The sequence below is a fragment of the Camarhynchus parvulus genome, chromosome 1 (assembly GCF_901933205.1).
Source record: "Camarhynchus parvulus chromosome 1, STF_HiC, whole genome shotgun sequence".
Taxonomy (NCBI): Eukaryota; Metazoa; Chordata; class Aves; order Passeriformes; family Thraupidae; genus Camarhynchus; species Camarhynchus parvulus.
In genome coordinates, this window is record NC_044571.1 from 76,621,601 (window position 1) to 76,642,287 (window position 20,687).

The 20,687-nt window shown below is 34.8% G+C and overlaps 1 protein-coding gene across 2 annotated transcripts in view; it reads right to left on the reverse strand.

The window, feature by feature from the left end:
* CNTN5 (contactin 5) overlaps positions 1-20,687 on the reverse strand; it is a 604,610-nt gene that overhangs the window by 127,343 nt on the left and 456,580 nt on the right. For both annotated transcript variants that reach the window (XM_030945129.1, XM_030945140.1), the window contains exons 9-10: positions 18,935-19,037; positions 3,803-3,984 (exon numbers count right to left, since the gene is read on the reverse strand). In XM_030945129.1, the coding sequence (XP_030800989.1) occupies positions 3,803-3,984; positions 18,935-19,037 (285 nt within the window). The remainder of the gene's footprint in view (positions 1-3,802; positions 3,985-18,934; positions 19,038-20,687) is intronic.

Below are 20,687 nucleotides of genomic sequence, written 5' to 3' on the forward strand. Positions count from 1 at the left end.
AAATTATTTTCCTGTACATGAGATTAATTGGGAAGAGTTAAGTAGGAGAAGCATAATAAGAAGCATAAGTAAGAAAATCAAGATAGAAAATTTAAAACTAATTTACTTTTTTTACTACAAAATCTCTTCTCTTGCCAGTTTTACTGTGTGGGACTAACCTGTAGTGGCAGGGGTGGATTTTTTGCCCTTCAGTTTTTATAGGGGAGTAATTAAAATACATTTTAAAATCAGTATGGTCAGTTACACTGCATTACAGAATATTCCTGCTGTCAGATGCTTGTTCCACTCTTGTTTTATGGCAAGCCTTCCCTCCAGCTGCCAGGAAGGCACTGCTGTGTGCAGAATGAGGGAACTGATGCAGCCAACAGAAAAACAGCCAAAAATGTGTTTTTAGAATCACTTCACATCACCATCACCTGCTGATCCTAGTAGCAGTGAGTAGGTAACAGAAAAATACTCAAAAAGTTAAGTGTGAGAGGGGAGCAAGAATTGGTCATACCAGTGCTTACCATTGGGAAAATGCGGTTAGCAAGAATTTGAGGAGAAACAAAAAGGCTAATGGCAAATTTATCCACTCATGTTTTAGTTTTGGTGTTCTCTTCTATTAATCAATTTGAGCTTGAATAAAATTTCACAGAAACTTACAGGATGAGCAGATCACTTGGGGGAAAATCACACCTCTCAAAATAGGTTGCAATGCATAAGAGGATTCCTGGCATTGTAAAAATTATGTTATTAATGCCTAGAGCTGAATTTCCACTAAGTGCTGAGACTACAGTAATCTGAAGTTGTCAGCATCCGAAACGCTGCTTTCTGAACAACATCCAAATTGTCAGCTGCATCAGGCAGTCATGGTGTATCTGGATTGCAGCAGCAGGTAAGAAGTGAGAAATCACTAGTTTGTGATTAAATGTGACTAGACAGGCAGACTGGGTGTCCTGGGTTTTCTCCAAAATGCTCTGTGGTGACCCAGATCAGATGCAACTGACAGGATGAAGAAGATTCAAACAGACAGCGAGTGAGTTCCTACAGAGATATGCAAATTGTGGGACCGCAGTATGACACAGCTGGTCCTACAGACTGCTCGGAAATTTTACAAGAAACCCCTGGTAAAGAAATGATGGCCTACATCTGAATTTCTGAGCCAAAGTAATCATAGCCACCTGGAGGAATAAGATGTCAGTGAAAAGACAGTGAGCTTACAGGTAAATAATTCATGTTGACTGTTGTTATGAACAAAAGATACAGCAAAAAAGGCTGTTTCAGATAATGCCCCCAAATCCTGCAGCACCAGCTGTCAGCAGAGGAAGCTGAGAGTTTTGCGAAGTAACATTTGGCTCAATTTTGTGTAGAAGCCTTCTCACACAAACCCTCTCACACCTCTAGAAAGAGTAGCCAAGGTTTGTAGGCCAGTGAGACAATGATGCTCTCTCCATGAGAGTGGCTTTAAAGGCTGAGACTGGCTCCATGGGGAGTATTTTGTCTTGAGGCCAAGGAAGAGCACCTGTGGGAGGCTAGTAAAGCCTGTGCTTCTTGTCCTGCTGTATTGGAGGTCACTGCTGGTATTTTCCATTTGAAAGCCCCCTGTAACCTGCTCTGACATTGCTGCCTGCTGATGCAGATAGGTGAAACTTAATGTACTAGTCTCACATATCTGCTAATAGACGAGAGAGACAATATGATGTGAACTCTCTTCCTAAAGTGTTAAAGAAGTTTTACTAAATTATTGCAAAAAAAACCCCCAATGAGCTAAATTTTTGCTTTATCCCTTAAAGGCAGAGACTCTAAAAATATAATTTAGACAAAGGTGGAGAATGAAAAATTAACATTTTTATCTACACAGAATACAACAAAACTAACATTGTAAATGTATTCCATGGATTTGAGTACCAGCTTTATTTCTGCTCAGAGCAAAAGGCTAATGAGAGATGGAGAGTTGTATAGAACACTGTATCATGTTTGCTGTCACTTTATGCCACAGATCTGTATGGTGCTCTTGAAGAAATAATTTCATTTTACAGCATCTTACCTTCTCTCTTGAAGAGCACATTTTATATTCTTTTAACTGTGAAAGAGGGAAGCAGTGATAATTATAACACTTTTATACACTGCTTTGGCATCTAGTAGTTTCACAGCTCTAAAAAACAGGTAGGAAGTGTATGAGATGTATGGGATACGTCTTATAACTCAAATTAAATTTTCTGAATTTCTTATATTTTAAGAAACATTGTAGAGAGAGACCAGCTGCTAAATTCCCCTGGTCCTCAGGTGCCTGGCAGGAGATGCTATACTTTCATGGAAGCAATTTTTAGCAAGAATTTGAGAAATATCAGTGGAGTATTGTCATAGTAGGAGGCATAGAGTAGGTGCTGGGCTTTTTTTGACTGTTGTTTTCAGCAAAAGTCTTATAAAACCTTTGCTGCAAGTGCAAGATGGAAAATCTGAAATTAAATGTGCAGACTGTCATCTTAACCCTCACATAATTTTTCCAGCATATACAAAAAATTGAAGAAAAAAGACTGCCCTGGTCTCTAGGTGGATGAGAATCAAAAGCAAGGAAGGAAGCATGATTCAGAGATATGCTGATACTCACTAAAATCAACCGAGTTAAGATAAAGACATTGGAAAGCCAGAGGAGATAGAAAATTGATTAGGGTCCTGAAAATATTGACTTATGTGGAATTTAAACACAATATACTATCCTGCTCTAGAGTTATTTGACTAAAGTGTGTAACAAAGACAGAGAACTCTTTATAGTTACTAATGGGGAGAAGGCATTAGGAGCCATGGGCAAAAATCAGGAAAAGAAAAAGAAAATTGATTAGGAGGAGAAACTTCATAGACGTATCCATTAACTTGAGGATCTATCTAAACTGTAGCATTTGGAATTCTGCTGGCTGGGATCTTTGAAGACAGAGAACAATTCAGTTTGAAACATCTGTTGCATAACCTCCCACAGCAGACCTTTTCTGCTAAGTATTTAAAGTTATAGGGCTCATGGAATGATAGAAAATGGTGTGGCTTAAATTGATTAAAAGTAGTGGGAGTCAAGCTTACATGTTATATATGCCAAACTTTAACTTGTAAGTACTCATGGTATGTGTTACATAGGTTTTTGTTTCTGGACCCTAGAATGCAGCAACAGTATAATATAGAATTCATGGGGTTTGTCAAATATTTTTATTTTCAGGGTTCCTTTTTTATTTTCAATCTGATGCATGACGTAATCTTTTATGGACATTCAAAAATTTTTTTTTTGCTTCACTTTGTGAAGATCAGAACTTTTGGAAATTGTACATGCCTAGACTGAAAATTTTCTGGAAGAAACAAATTCTTCTTAAGTTCTCATTCCAGTACAATGAACTTGACAAAGCTCAGCACCCAATCATGGCATAGGTAAAATGTTAATAAAAGCAAGTTAATAATCTTAAAACATTTACAGCATTGTTTTCTGACAGATAATTCAGTTTAGGTTGCTTGTCGTTGTTATATCCTAACAAAAAGAAAGAGACTTTCAAAATTATAGCTCTATGCTTTAATTAAAAAAAAAAAACAAATCCCATATGAAATTATATTTAAGTCAATTCTTCTAAGAAGTCAACATTATTTATGTTTCAGACCTTAATGCAATATTAAGGAATAGTAATATATACCTTAATTCAAAACTGTTGTTGGTATAAGATGCATACTCTATATATCAAGGTATCTTGTTTCTGCTGAACCTTGGAATGCTTCACATGTAACCAAAGCCTTAAGTGTGGACAAAGCATTTCAGGACAATACTGAGTGCAGTTCCACTTACTGTATACTTGTAGCTGTCCTCTGAAGACATTTCTTCCACGAGAGTTTTCAGCCTTACATTCATACATTCCTGAGTCCTCTAGCTGCACATTAGGTATTTCAAGCACAGCTTGGGATTTTCTCAGGCGGGCTTTACTTGGATTATGACCATTAACTTTCCTCCAAGAGATTGTTGGAACAGGGCTGAAATATTTAGTAAAATTAATGTTAACACTCTTCCACTATTGAGAATATAGATTCTGTTATCTGGTAGTTTAAACACTTAATAATCTAAGTAGCAATAAAGCATAATCACAATTAAGGTTCATATAATGGTTGATCTAGTTCACTTTCTATAGGGAATCCTTAATAAATGGATTGCTACATGGAATATGTCTCTTTCATCCACAGGGGAGGCTGTTTTTACCGAGATCAAATAAATCACTTGAAATCACTCTCTCTAGACTTTCTTTAGCACTCTATGCTTTATTCCTGTATGCTGCCACTCCATAGGTCAACAAAAATAACTTCAAAACTTGGATGAACTTAGAAAATTCCAAAACATCCCCAAAACATTCATTTTCCTGCAATGAAACTGCAGTTCAGGTCAATCAATAAAAATATCTATCTAGGTGGGGAATTTCTTTTTTGGGTAAATTTAAGAGACCACAGATTTGGAGACCTTTTTCTTACCATATTGCCAAATTGCAAAAATGGTTGTATGACAAGACATATTAATGGCACTGCTGTTCCTGTCTCACAGCATTACAATTTGCTTGTGGCAGCAGAAGGGTTTTTCATTGCAACTTGCTGTACCACAGAGGTCTGTGAGGACCCTGGGTCATTTACATTCATACCTGAGGAAAAATACCTAAAATAGTGTTTGTACTCATAAAATTTTCCTTTTAGCTCAAAAACTCATCAGCCATTGTGCACCCATTGGGCCTTATGGTACAGAAATACATTTCTAAATATGGCAGGTATTTAAGAGGGAAAAAAAAAGAAAAAATAGAACTGTCAATAAAAAATATTTGATTGTGAGCTGAAAACTAGGCTGCTTCAGGTACTCCACAAGAAGCTTGGAGGACACCATAACAAAATGGAACTTTTTGAAAAATATATTTTGTATTTATTTCAAGTCAAAGCTTAGATATAAACACAGGGCCTCGTGGCAGTTTAGATGAGGAAAAGCACTTCATAATAGTTCAGATTTATTTAGTTTAAATTCAAAACTGCTATGAATCGCTGTCATGATTTGCTGACTTTCATTTGCTATAAATATATGGAGTTTCATCAAGAATATCACCTTTCTCTTAATATTTCAGGGTATCCAGTCTGAGGCACAAAAAATAAATATGTGACAAGCAAGTTCTGGTTATTCCTAAGTCATTTAGAATCACAGGCAGTAATGTGAATTACTGCAATTGTACTCAAACTTGCAGACAAGATGCTCCAAATTCTAGTATTTTATAGAGATTAAGACAATTCCCAAACTTGTACCTGATTATCAGAAGATTTGTCTAATTTTAACTCCTGAGTGCCACAGATCACTGAATTTTATTGAGTCTATTAACATCATTACCTTACACACCCAAAATACAGTCCAACATGGAATTCATTTTAATATACCAGAAAGAGAAAATAATTATTTCTCTTATCAGTTTGCTGCACTGATTAATTAACCTGACAAAATGAACTTTACCGTGAATGTGTATGTATTCATCTCTGGCATTCATTCCTGCAATATCTTGTTATTATTGCAAAATAATCTTTTATCACTGTCCACCACAGAAGAAATACCTGTATGGAATAGTTTTTGTTTCTCCTTGCTAGACAAAACAGGATGGTCCCTTTTCTCTCCAGCACTCCAATTATGTATATATTTTTCTTTATATAAATGTTTTTGGATCATGTGATAGGTGTGGATCATTAGAGCTCTTTTTGTCTTTCCCTCTATCACCACAGAAACTTTGTAGCTTTCTAATTTTTAACCTTAAATTAATTTCTTGATGACTGATTTCAAATTTTGGTGTCTTGTGGGTTTGGTTCGAGGGCTCTTCTACAGATTGTATAGTTCTGATTTATAAAGTTTGTTTCCTATAAGAAGTTATTTTACATAATTTTCAGTTAGAAGACCAAAAGAATTCCCTGTTCCTATCTGATTAAAGTACTTCAACATGTTAAATTTTAAATATGAAGGGTATTTTTTTCTGCACTAGTAAAACTTTCTGTCTTAGTCCCACCAGTTATGTTATCCATTTCACATCCTTAGCAACATATTTTATTTCTTATACTTTAATACATGTATGTATACATCAGACATAGTAGAAATAACAATCTTAGTTTCTTCTTCTCCCTTCTTTAGCTCTCATATTTAATTTCTTATTGCACACTTCATTCTGATATTCAAATTTAGACTTTTTCTTGAGTGACTTGTGGAGATTATGCAAGTCTTCTGTTTTACATTCAGCTTAAAGAGTTAACTCCTTTTTTTGCTTGTCCTCTTTTTATATGGAATATAATTTTGTCATGATTTCTGGCTGCAAAACATCCACCATGGACAGATAAGAGTTTAACTGATGATTATTTATCACAACACAAGTCCACAGTAGGAATAGGAATTGTTTATGTTGGTACAGTGTAATAGGACTCAGCAACTGCTGCTTAATGACTGAAATGAGTGTACAGATATATTTTATTTGGGACCTTAAGGATGTCATGCTTGCTGCCTTTTGATAGTTATTTGCCCTTCAGCCTTGCTTCCAGTAAAATCAGTGACAAAAATGCTTTTTCTCTATTGCCATGGAGGAAAATGGGTTCTGCTGAATAGCATTAGTTAAAGGATTTCTTTTTGGTGGTGTACATTTCTGAGAAAAAGTCAAGAGCTTATAAACAATGAAAATTGTCTCATTTAGCTGCTATGAGATTATTCAGAAATTCATGTATTTGGAAAGTTTCCTTTAAATTGCATTTAACAATTTTTTAAAATTTGGTTTTATGTTTCCTGCAGCAAGTAAATGTGTATAACATGGCAAACACAGAGGAAGCTGGTTGTCTGGTTCATAAGGAAGCATATTTTAAAACAACTTAGTTATTTCTTCATCAATATGAGGTAGTAAGTGGAATTTTTCAAGGAGATAAAGTTACATTAGCTGTGCAGATTTAATGATTTCAAAGGAAAGTGCTCCCATATTGCAAATCAGTATTTGCAGACAACTTGTAGTTCTGTTTAATGAAGCTTATTCTCCTTGCATAACTCACAAGTGACATATGGATTTTACATCTGAAATAAAAATATATCTATATCTCTTTCTCCTCTGTGACTTCTGTGAGAATGAAACAAAACATATAAATGAGAATGTGAAAGAATAAAATTGTGTGACTGTTCTAGAAAACTCCTGAAGTTTACCATAAAAGCTAACTAACATATGCACATTTTTAATCTTTTCAAATGATCCACAGCTTTTTGAAAAATAGAGTAACTGCAGAAGTATTTCTAGCATTAATATGAGTTTAATGTAATATGCATAATTACTGAATCTTATAATCAATATAACCCATTTCTATTTTGGTCTCAGCAGATATTTATGGGAATACGGTTTCCTTGTTTATTGTAGCAACATCCACATTCAACTCCTGTGAATAAATTTATTTGGGTTTCAGTTGAGTTCAAAGACAAGATTTCTCCTCACTTTTGGAAAAAAAAATTATCTGAACACTACTGGTAAATCTTAGTACCACCAAGAAAAACCCTACTTGATTTCAGAAATACCATCTTTAAACTTGCCATTATTCTAGATTGAAATAAAAAATGTAAGTGGTCCCTGGTGACCGTGATAGACATTACTGTGGGCTTGTACACTTTGAGTTTGAAGAAAATATGAGTCATAATTTTACCTTTCCATTTACAAGAGATTATGAGAGTTGGTTTTCAGCAGTATATTATTTGGGATGAGTGCTGTTGAATTAGTTGGAATGCTTCACAAGTTTCAATAAAACATAGAAATAAAAATATTTTAAAAAATTATTGGAAGCTGTTCTTCCTGTCAATTTCATATGTGAAAGAATTTTATGACATACCTAAAGTCCATGTTTATTTTGGGAAAGAGGAGAGGTAGAAATAGGAATAATGTCTGAAATTTAAAATACCCTTTCGTTGGATCTGAGCTCTTAGGATTTCAAGAATATTTTAAATAGGAATGCATAGATTACTTTTTCTGTACTTGGTTGGTACAGATTGATGTGATATTTTGAAATATTTTATCTACTACAGTAATTTCAATTCTGCTCCACATGATTTCTCTTTACCATGCATCACTGTTCTGAGCTGCATCTTCAAACCCACAGGTGTACATCATAATATATCTTGAAAACTTCTGCATGCATATGGGGACAAGAAAACAACCCTTTTTTTTTTCTTATGTCTTCCTGTCTTTCAAATGTATTAAATATCTTTAATTATTATAGGATAATTATGAGGGCTAAAATGTTGAGGACTATAATGAAATTCTCTGTCAGCTGGTTTTCAGGAATGCCTATCAACCATGGATATCTACCTTTAGAATGTCCCATATAAGTCTGTTCAGAGTTAACCACTTTTCCTCTCATTTGGTTTTTAAAATATAGTTAGTACTTAAATGCATGAAATACAGCAGCCATGAGTATGGTGATTTAAAAATTAAAAGAGAATAGAAACAAATGATGATGATCTTGAAGCCAGTGTGCAGGAACAAGTCCAGGTCTGCAAGTCTCTTCAACAGATGCCCATGACTGTGCTAAAAATATCTATTGCATATATGAGTGTCATGTATTAATGTGGACATGCCACCACTTATCACCACTATCAGCTTGTTCTTTATGGCACAGAGCAAGGACAGTGCCTGCTTGGCTGCATATCCAGCTCCACAGCATTTTCTTCACACTTTAAATTATGGCATGTTAGAGCATCTCTAGCATATAAAATAGTGCCATGTATAAAGATGATTCATTTTCTATAATGGTTCATTATTTGCAGAATTATACTCCAGAGTTCCTCTTTACTGGTTGATCAGAGACTAAACTGATGTCTCAATCTTCACACTTAACTATTCAACAGCTAAATTTAGATAATGTAGCTGTCCAATACCCAATGTTAGATGATATAGTCAACAGTTTTGGTGACTTAAACGTTTTTCCAAATTCTTAAATTTGAGTTAATCATGAACAAATGAGTTACCTGATGAAGGTGTAATCAAACAAGACCATGATAGGCAAAGGTATTGGTTTGACAAATAGTGAAGAAAGTGGAAAAGCTATTCCACAACCTATTGGGTTTGCATTTAAAAGTTCGGTAATGGGGTTTACTCTTGATGAAATGGCAACAGCACAGGTAAAAATTTAATAAGAAAGAGCTGAGTATCTCCTCCTATGTATTCAGTGTTGTCCTCATTGCAAAGCTCCATATTATATTCCTGCCATCACAGGATTGTGGATAGTATTTATATAGTGGGATTGAGGAGGCAATGAGCCATCATGTCTGTTAAAAATGGAAATAAGCCCTGGTTTTTCCTCAGCCATCCAGTAACCATTTTTTCTAGTCTCTGTATCACACCCTACCTCAGCATGTGTCTGGGGGCATTCTGAAGTAGACATCATTCTAAAAAATATTAAAGACCTAACAGGTAAATTATTACCACCCTGTGACTTGATCAAGGCTGTTGAGAAGGGGAATCTGAAGCAACTTGAAAAGCAAAAGATATATATGATACCTGCTTTTTTACTAAAGGGAGTAATACATGAAGAATCCATAATTTTAAGACACAATGCTTTGAAGCAGAAAATTTCTTTGAAAAGATGACATATTTGGCAGGTGTTCATACAGATCTTCAGGGCCACAGTACTGCAATAGAACTGTGTTTATTTGTCTTGTGTTATTCTATAACTGAATTTTTGTGCCATTTTTCTCTCTTCTAAATTTTTCCCAGGCAGATTTTCTTTAGCTAGCACATTGATCTAGGATGTCCTGACTCTGCTGTACAGGTATGGCCAGCGTATGTGTACAGATCCAGAAGATCAGGAAGACTAGTTACAATGAGTCCAAAAATCCCAAAAATCGTGACATACCATCAATGAGAATGCAAATGTAAACAAAAATCTAGCATGTCTAAAGAGTGCAAGATGGCTTTAAACCTGCTGATCAGACACAGAGTTTGAAGACAATGTGTGTGATGATTTCCAGAAGTGTTGCATTTAAGGCTCTTGTGCCATAGTACCATATACATTTATTTCTTTGTGGCAAATCTTTAAGAGAAACATAACAGTGGTAACTCAGGAGACTTTCTCCTGAGAAATGCTAGAATTTTTTTTTTCCTTCTGATCATCTCAGACACTGACACAGAGAGAAATGGATACATATGCTTCTGGATAGTAAGTTTGGAATAACAATAAAAAAAAGCTCCTCCATCTTTAAACCTACAGTAAAGCTGCAAAGCTGAGCAAGTTACTGAACACAGTTTTTAGTAAATGTATAAATTTTCTTCAAGGGTTCTGAGAGAGAAAGAAAAGGGATTGGTAATATTGTTTCTTCAAGAATGACATTCTGCTGACAGGGACTTATTTTGGTAGGTTTTTCTCCCACTTCCATTATGCCATACAGTAAAAGCAATCAAATTTAAATTTTAGGTTTAGAATGAGGTAGAATGAGGTCTGGGAGTGCTACTTGAGATTTACTGAAAAATCTTTATTACATTGCTATGAATGATGGCAATATCTCTAACAGTATTACAAAGTCTATTTAAGAACAAGTCCACTTAGAAGAAAACAAACAAATCCAGCCTGAAAATCAGGAACAAAATCCAGTCTGGCTCTAGCAACTTATAACATAAATACTTATTCATCACGAGCTGAAAATGAACTTGAAATTGACAAGTCTTAGAAATATTTATTTGATATAAAAAATATGTGCTGTCAAAGGGGGGGAAAAAAAGACAGAGAATCCTGGATCTATTTTTGTCATATAAACAAACTCAACTTGAAGATGTCATGTCTGCATTTAAAAAGATGACATGTCCTCTCATCACAACCTTATCTTGATGGGAAAAGACACCTCTATTTATAACATTGACAAATGTTCTGCAGAGAGTATTTATTTCCTTCTTGCAAGTATTTTGTTATCAATAAAATTAAAAAGTGGCTTCCACAGCTTCCAGATCTGGCATCTGATAGGATTAATAAAATATTTTCCAGTAGAGAGAACTGGTGTGAAGGGACATGGAGTAACATGATTTTTTGTCCTATGGAACTTAAAGCAGGTATTTCTATATCAATTTTTGTGTATATTGTGCAGTTTCATTTTGGGAATATAATTAAATCAGATTAATAGTCTATGGCATGGTTTCTCTGTTTTAAAAAGAGAAAACAAACAATTCATGTGTCTGTGGCTTGTAGATGAAAAATAGAACATCATGCTAAAACTTGGTTTTGATGGTAGAGGCAAATTACTACCTGTGGACTTCTATGCTGTGAATTAGCTTGAGGCTTGAAAAATGTTAAATTATTAACATGCCTTGTTCCCACAGTAATTCTCCTATATGTAGGAAAATGACTAAATATTTCAATTCAAGTTCCAACAATGAATTGGATGTATAGCACCAAGAATGGCTTATTTAATGCCAGGTTACCTTTAATATCAAAAGTGTTTCTGCGTGCCACCATTATTGTGGGAAGAGGAAAGGACTGTTTAGTGCCCATGGAAAAGCACAAGTAGCTTAATATTTTCCAAAAGACAACAACTAAGCAACTTCCAGGGCTGAATGGCTATTCCGTGAGCTATCAGAATCCTTAGCAAAGAGACACTGCCTGAGAAGCTTCATACAGTTGTCCAAGGAAAAGACAGCTTATCCTCAGGGAAAAAAACCACAGATCTGTTGACATATCCCAAATACATTGACAATAGAACTGTCATACTTAGCTCTAAAAACAATGAAGCCTGATTTATATCCCAGATGTTGTTCTTTTTTATTTTGTACACATGTATGTATGTATATATATACACACACCAGTGAAGCATGCTCTGTTCCCAGGATTACGTCCGCTAATACTCATCTGCTGCTTGCTGCCTTGACTACTCACTCATGCCAGTGCCCCTGGGTTTCAGTGTAGTGCAGTTCATAGAGGCTAATTTTGAGTATCATCATCACACTAGCTCTGCTACTCTTTAGCAGCACGCCAGAGCTGAAGCAAGATGTGTATTCATGCTGATGACAAGGAGACTTAGGTTAGAAAATAGTCTGATCCCAGAATAGAAATCCTCATGAGACCTCTTTTGACACTAGATTACTGGGAGGGAGTCTGGTTACAGGAACATTTTATCTGGTTCTCTTGGCAGTTCAGAAAAGGAGATGCCTTCTGCCTGGTCTGGGGAAAGAATCTTGGAAGACCAGTTTGGAAACATTCAAGACCAATAGGTAATACTGGATTTGCCAAGATAAGCCAACTAGAGGACAGAAGTCAAGGAGAAATATGTGGAAGACTTGGCTGACAATTTTAGACCAGTTTTAACTGGTGATCTGAAAGTAAAAAGCCCCATTTTACAGATTTGATGTGCAGAGAGGGTTAAAGTCAGTCCCTTGAAGTTAGGAAACAATGGTGCAATGCTGGGAATCTTCTATTCCCCTGTGTGTAGAGACCAGATGGATAACTGCACGTGCTAGATGGAGAAGTGTGCAACCTGGACCTGTGACTCGTTATAATATTACTGTTTATCAACTTCTTGTTCCTCCAAAAATCTCATATAATTATGTGGCAGATGGAGAAAAAAAAGGAATCAGGTACTATGAAATCTCTGACCAAAGATTCATTCCTGGGTGCCTTTAACCCTCTTCTCTGAAATTGTTCTCTTAATCAATACATTATTTTCCAGATCTCACTGAAACAGCCCTTTAAAATGTGGACTTGCAAAGCCTATCTTTTTGTACCTGCAAAAACGTTTGCAATATCTAGAAAACTGCCTCATAGGCATTACCCTGTGTCATTGGCTTAATGAGCCACACCAGCAAAAAATTTCTTCAGAAACTTCATGCAATTCTCCACAGTTACAATCAAATGCTCTTCACCAGACCATAAAGACTTTTTATTTGGCCGCTCTGATCTTTGCTTAGGTATTATACTGACTTATTCACTTTGCCTTTATTTCTGCATATTGAAAAATATGTAGTAAGCTCTCGCTACATAGATGAATAGAATTGTTTGAGTTGGAAGGAAGCAAAGATTATTGAGTTCCAGCTCCACTGGCATGGGCAGGGACAGCTTCCTCTAGACCAGGTTGCTCAGAGCCCCATCCAACCTTGTTTTAAACACTTCCAGGATGGTGCATCCACAACAGGTATATAGTCTGCAATGAAAATGTTGATAGTGCCATGAAACAAATAATAGCATTTCTAATAAAAGCTTAAGATCAATTAGAAAAATTAGAAAAGTCTGGTAAAAGGAAAACAGGAACAGAAGGTAACAAAACTATTTAATGGATTTAAAACTTTGAGACATTTATTAATTTGAATCGATTCAGAGTTCATGATTTCAATAGAACATTTTTGAATGCTTCTTAGATTAAAAGTCATAAATTTCATTAATTTGCATTACTTAAATATATATAGCCTCACCTTTTTTTATTTAATTTCATTTATAAAGGAAGATTTTTAAAAGGACTTTCAGCTGTGTTCTTGCAATCCCTACTACATATGGGATGACTGTTTACAACTGAGCTATAAATCCCTTCCAAACAAAGTTAACAATAGAATTATTAAGGCAATATTAAATATGACAAAATGAACAAAATGTCTATCAAAACTGCCTCATTTTACTTCAGTAACAAAAGTAAATAAATATTGTTAATTTATTCATCATTAACTAAGTATATGTCAAAATGAAAACATAGTTTTGACATTGCCAAAGTGAAATAACCTAACATTTAAAAAGAATGTTGGTATATTATGTGTATGTTACCATTGTACAAAAATAGAATAAGCATAAAATAGCCTCTCAAAAATACAGAAAAACAAGCCAATGAATAATAAGAAAAATTGTCTGTCAGCATGGTTGTTTATTGATGCTTTTGATTCAAATATCTCTGTGTTGATCGATATGGTTTAAAAATAACCATAGTATAAGTAAAGGGATGCATAAAGCTTTTTTTGTTTGTTTGTTTTTAGCAAAACAATCCTTTTGGCAGTCTATACAGCCCTTATTTTAAGAGCAAAGATTGAAAACTCTGGTCAAGTACTGCAATATCCCAGATCTTGTAATTTGTTTTAATGAGTAATAAAATATGATTACTCACTCAAAATTGGCTGCTGGCACTATTATAATACAAATTCAATTTTTTTTTCTGACAGAGCCAGAAAACCAATGAAATGTGACTTTTATATGGAAAATTCAGTAGAGGTCTGGTGTAATGTACAAACAAAAATGCACTGAGGAAAAAGCTGAAGTGTGAGGGTCAGGCAGGGTGTGTGTATAATACACAGTTTAAAATTTAAAAACCTGTGTGAAAGAGTTTGAGTAGAATTATTCATATAGAAGCAAGAAGACAACTTAGGCTTATATACCAGAAAGAATAATAAAGGGGAAAAAAGAGAGATGTTTCTGACACTTGCACTTTTCTTGCTTTCCTCTGTGGCCAAGGGTCTGGGCTCATCAAAGAGGGCAGGAACTTACAGTTTTTCATGCCAACTTGGACAAACCAGTCCTGTATTATTTCTCAATCTATGAAAACTTGTTCATTTTGAGGCTTCAAAATAAAAAACATTTTTCCATCTATGCCTGCCTTTAAGTCCTGTATTTAAAATAATAGTGCTAAAATTACTTATAAGTAAGGAAGAGCTGAAGGATGCTTGGATGGCTGTCATCGAAGTGCTTCATTAATGAATGTGTCATATAGTGGGGATGGAATTCAGAGTTCTTTTGCATATCAACAGCATTAATTTAATCTCTTTCTAATGGGCAGCTAAACGAAGGCACCAGCATTATTTCTTTGAATAAAGTACATGAAAAAAGAAATTAGAGAATGGACCAGTAGCCTCTAGATGCTCCTGAAAGCAAAGTCAGTAACATTTGAGAGAAAATTAAAATGGCAACCTGCTGTCACAGAAGGCAGTGTCTGAAAAGTCGCATTTCTGGAGCAGGAAAAGCCAAGAATGCTGTAACTTGTGCAAAAGTGTCAGCTAGGAAAATGATATCTTCTCCACCAGAACTTCTCTGAAGAACAAGGTCATCTGTCTTCCTGATTTACATAAGAAATCTAAGATCTGACACTGAAATGGGCATAAAAATCAGGATTATGTGGACTACAAACAGAAACCTCATTATCCACTAGCTCATTTATTAGTTTTACAAAAAAATTAGCTTGTTTTTTTAAATAAGAGAAGACACAAGCAGTAAAGGCTGTTACTCAAAAGCAAACATTAACATATTGCTGTTTAGGATTATTTTTATTTATTTAGATATTTTGAATTCTTCTGTTCAGGTTTTTTTATTTTTCTTTTTCAATTATTTTTTTAACAACATTTTTTGTAAATACTAACCAGAATGTAGCAATTCTGCAAATTAAAAAGAAGTATTTTTGTTATTGTGGAAAGTTAAAAATAAATGGAAAATGTTAATACCTTCTTATTGCCAGCGTTCTTTCAGCATGTTTTTTAAAAAATATGATCCCCTGATTTGTTAGGGGACAAAGAAAATTCAAGTATTTATGATATAAGTTACATAATTAAATGAGTGGCAGAAAAAATATCTGTATACTATAGGTACATATATGAAATATAGATGTCACTGAAACATAAGTTGTGTAGATGCAGCAGTGAATATGTCTATAAAAAGCAGCCTTGGGCCAGCATATATATCCAGCACAAAAGGCCACTTAATTGCAATATGGACACTCTGATATATATCAGTAAATTTTATTTGGCTCCTCTGTTTTTCATGTCTTGTTAAACCTCAGCAGTAAATCACTGATTTATGCAGTGATTTCTTAGACAATGACTGATGCCCATGATAAGAATCGCTATCTAGTGCAAATTAGATAATCTTGAGACATTTCACTCCTTCATTGCTTTGAATTTTTTAGCAGCTACAAAGTCTGTTTGTAAGTGGCATCAATAACATAATATTTTCACTTGTAACTGAATCAGCTATATATTGCTTGGGTCAGAATAAAATCCTTCTCAGAAAATTTATCTCTGTCAAGAAATTAAGATATTTGACTTTAGTTTGAAGACAAAAGCTTCAGAGCTTCAATTTATTTAATTATTTCAGCCATAGTGACTGACAATGCTAAATAAACATTATTAATAAATCATTAATCTGTAACTGAAGATGAGGATCTTCCCGGAATATTTGCCAAATTCTTACTTCAGGAAATCTCACTGGAACATTTGTCATTCTCACAATTACAGTGGAGAGAGCAGAGCATTTCAGACAGCTAAATTAAAGCATGAGAAAACCAGCAGCATATTGGTTTTAAGACTGTAATAAACCCAGGGTTATTTACAATAAGAATTCAAAATATCAAGTTTCAAAATACTAAATAAAAAAAGGAACAAATTAGTTGTTGCTTCAGTTTAGCAAATGGGGCCCATGGCAAAGTAACAAGCAGCAAACTCTACAGGGCATTAGGAACAAGAAATGGGGACAAAAAACGAAAATTATGAAAATGAATTGGAAATTTGATGCATTTCTACTTCTCACCTCAGCCTCCAGGTTTCAAATAGTGCCTGAAATGTCATTCATGTAATTATTACCATATCAAATTGAAAGCAATTTGATTTGATTGTGCATTAATGGCTGGGAAAAGAAGATAAGGAATGTGCATGGTAAAAATAGCTGCCCATTACTATAGCAGCAAATGGGGTCTTATTAGGTAATGTTAAATTCCTTGGTCATTCAGGTGATCTTGATTCTTTTGTTTATTAGAGATTAGCACTAAGTAAAAAAAGATGAAATAACCTAATCAAAGTCCTTCCTGTCATATTCGCCTTCCTTTTTGAATAGTGATTGGATCTTTTTGAGAGAGTTTACTAAATCTCACGGTGCTGAAGGCGGAAGGTATCAGTAGGTCTGTTTCTTGCCTTTCAGTGATGGTTGCAGAGGACAATGTGTCATACCTCCTTTTCACTGGAAAGTTGACTTGTAATCTGTCAGCAACTGTAATTTAATTCCAGCAAAATGAGGAAAATTAGAAGTAATATGTTGGTTACTTCTTCAACCACAGCCTAGAGTCTAAAAGGGCCTTGTTGCCAACTATTGACTTGGCAGTGTTTCTGACAGGAGAGAGCTTGGAGCCATCAGCCGTTTTTCCTCATTTATTTCAGCATCTCAGGGAATCTCTCCATTTATTGCTTTCCTGTCCTTTGTTCTCATTTTTACTGTGTAAAACATAATATTTGTGTTCTACCCTACAAAAGTTCTTGTCTCACTTTTTTTTTTTTCTAAACTACTGCTTACATTTATGTTGGGACTGAATTTGCAGAAGCTGCTGTTGCTATAGGCTCCCTTCATGTGGGCTGTGGTCTCCCAGCTTTTGTTTGGACTGGTTTGGCTATGTCCTGTTTCCTCATGAACTTCACTGAACCTAAATAGATACAACTGAAAAACTTTGTCAGAATTTCTCTTTAATTATTTGTGTATAATTTCTGTTGACCTGCACACTGAGAGCATCTCGGTATTGGTCAAACATGAAAAAACAGCAAGAAGGGAGTAATTTTCAGACATATATCATCCAGTCAGTAATTAGGAACTGTTAAGAGAAAAATCTGAACAGAAAAAATCCAGTGACCAGTGACACAGGAAGATCAAAAGGGCTATAAAACATTTTAAAAGCCCTCTCAGGTAGTAGAGAAAGGCTTTGAAAAGTCACTGTAAAACCAGACCTGCAGAACAAGCTGGAGGAATGATCCTCAGCAAAACAGACTATTGTCTTAAAACTCTTAGCTTCCTATATTTTGTTCCTCCTTAGGTAAATAAGAATGTTACTCCTTAGGTAAATAAGAAGAATTGGTATGCAAGATATAGAATTTCTCAGACTAACTGTTTTGTGAAATTCCTCCAAAGGAGTTACAAAGACAAATGCTTCCCTTATATTTTAATCAAGACCATGCTGTTAGAAACTTGCCTGTTTTTTGATAAGCCATGAACTATAAAAGCAAGCAGGGTATATGATATTTGCCAGTATAACTTTGGAGACTAAGGAGAAGATGTCCAAAAGAGCATCATTATGGGCTGAAAAGATTTCAATACAGTGAGTTTTTTTCAACACACCACACAGAATTTGATTACGTATTTTGGAAAGAATCCTACCCATTATAATTTTTTAAATGTCTCTAGAGAAATATCATTGAAGTAACATCTGTTTTTAGCAGCATATACGTGAAGAAAAAAGAATCTCTTTGAATCACTAGAAATGACTCTTAATTCTGTCTGTCTGTATACTAACATTGCCATCCTTATTCTTGGGAACAATCAAAATAGCAATTTGAGTAACTAATAGTAACTACCACCACAAAACTGAAATGTTATCATTTTCATGCTATATTCTGTAATCTCAATACTATATAGAAGTAATTTTAGTTCCAGTTTCTCTTACCTTTCTCTCCCTAAACTCTTTTATCTACAAATGAATAGCAAACACCCATTCTGTACTAGTACTATTAGGTCAGGAAGAAACTATAGAGTTGGCACTGCCACAAGGTGTGTTAGGACATGATCAAGACACTGTGCTCTTCGCTTTGTGTGTAAATCATTAATATGGGGGAGGGAAGAAAACTCTACAAATGTTCGTCTATTCTCCAAATATGACATTTTTACAGGACAAGCTGGTTTATAGTATCCCAGTGAATGAATGGGTGTGAGTCTGGTAAAACTTTCAATCAAAAAACTTTTCTGCTTTTTGTTTATATGATTAGTGCTTTTCATTTTGACAGAGACACTGTTAACTTGACTGAATTCCTGAGCACAGAAATGGCTGGGCAGGGAGTTCATAATTAGCTACTTAGTCAATTGGTTATTTTGAGAATGCAGTAAGGACTGTCTGTAAAAAAAAATCTAGCAAAATAACAAAACCACAATTCAGGCATGTCTCGTCTTAATAAACAATGATATCTAATTAGAAAGAATTTTTACTTACTTTCCAAGTGCAAAACACTCCATCTTAACAGTAGTTCCCCTTGCAGCTGTAACTGTGTAAGGAAAATGGACTTCAATTTTTGGTTCATATTCCCCCATCACACCTGGAAAATAACAAATGTTTACAATGTGAAATATCATCACTTTTCCATTATCACAGAAAGACCCATGGCCTGCTTTTTAAATCTGCCCATCAATAAAGCTCTAATAGATGGAGATAGCCTTTCTTGACCTGATGTGCTGTGCCCAGGTGCAGTATATATATACTGAAGTGCTCTTCAGTTTACAAGCAGCACAACATTGGGCTTTAAAAAAAGATTTATTTTTTGAAACTTGGGTTAATATTTAAATGTTCAAAGATTAAAATGGGCGATCAATAGAAGAGTGAGACTTTTCATGGACCAAATCTTTGTTTACCAGCATATTCACAATTTGACAAATAAATCAACAGATCATGCTGTGTTTGATTGAGGATCTTCTAAACTGAGGGAAAAACCCTCAAATTATGTAGGAGCATTTGTGCACACAAACACAAACACAGATTTGTAGACATGAAAATTTCAGTTATGGAATTTTCAGTGAGACTGTTAATTTGGAAGAAGATTTCTTTTCAGGACGACGCTTTAAGTATGCAAGATAGCATTCTCGGAAATGTGAAAACATTCAGGAATGGGAAAATATAAAAGTGGAAATCAATAAAGTTATCTCAGATTTGATGTAGAGTGATTGACAGCTTTGGAGAATCACAAGAGCTTAGGAAATGAGAAATCAGTAAGGAAATGGAGCTATGTTTTATAAGGTGTGGTGAGAAATTTGTGTTTAATGCTACTTTGAGAAAATATAATCAGCATGGAAAGAGAAGAATATGACTCGAACAACTGTGTTTGGTTAGATGGAATTTGGGCTATGGGGGTAGGAAATACTCAGGAGCAAAAGGCTGTATTTAAAAAAGCAAGAATGGTTCAGATTTTTAGATGAGGAAAATGGAATAAAATCTGACTTGTTGAAAAAGTAGCAACAAAACAAATCAAAGTCTATAAAATCAGTCAAGATTCTCCAAAAAACTCTAAAGCAACTAAATGGGAGCAAGAGATGAAAAGGCAGGAGAGAAAAGAGATCTCTTATGTGAGAAAGAAAAGAAATGAGCATAAGAAGAAACATGGAAGTAGAGGAGTACAAGATTTACAGCTGAGAGAATAAAAGTTGGCAGAGATGGATGAAAAAACAACCCACAACCTGCTAGAGCAAAAAACAGTACATAAGACTGAAATTGTAAAACATATATTCCTAGCCTTCATATGTTCCTTGTGGGGCTCAGGAATTTCCAGTGGGGCTGTGCTCTCATTTTCCCACCATTACTCACACCCCGAAGAAGCTTGGTTCTGGAGGAAGTCTGAACATATATACATTGGAATGTTTCATCAGGGCCTTAAGTGTAATTAGAAAATCTAAATGTGTCTCATAAGTGAATCAAATGACAGAAAAAGAAAGCATAAAATGTTTTTATTTCAAATAATGTAATTCTATGAATAATTCTATAGGTAGCAGATTTCTTTGTGAAAAAAAATTATCCTGCAAGTATTATGTGGGCTAGCAATACTGACCCATTTCCTCCAAGACAGGACTAAATCAGTGTTTTGACATTGCTTTATGAGCCATCTTTTTTAATAGGAAAAACCCCCATATGTGTCCTGGGTATTAAAATAAAGCCAGGTCATCAAAAAATGGTAGTCAATTAAAATTTTCCTTAGCCT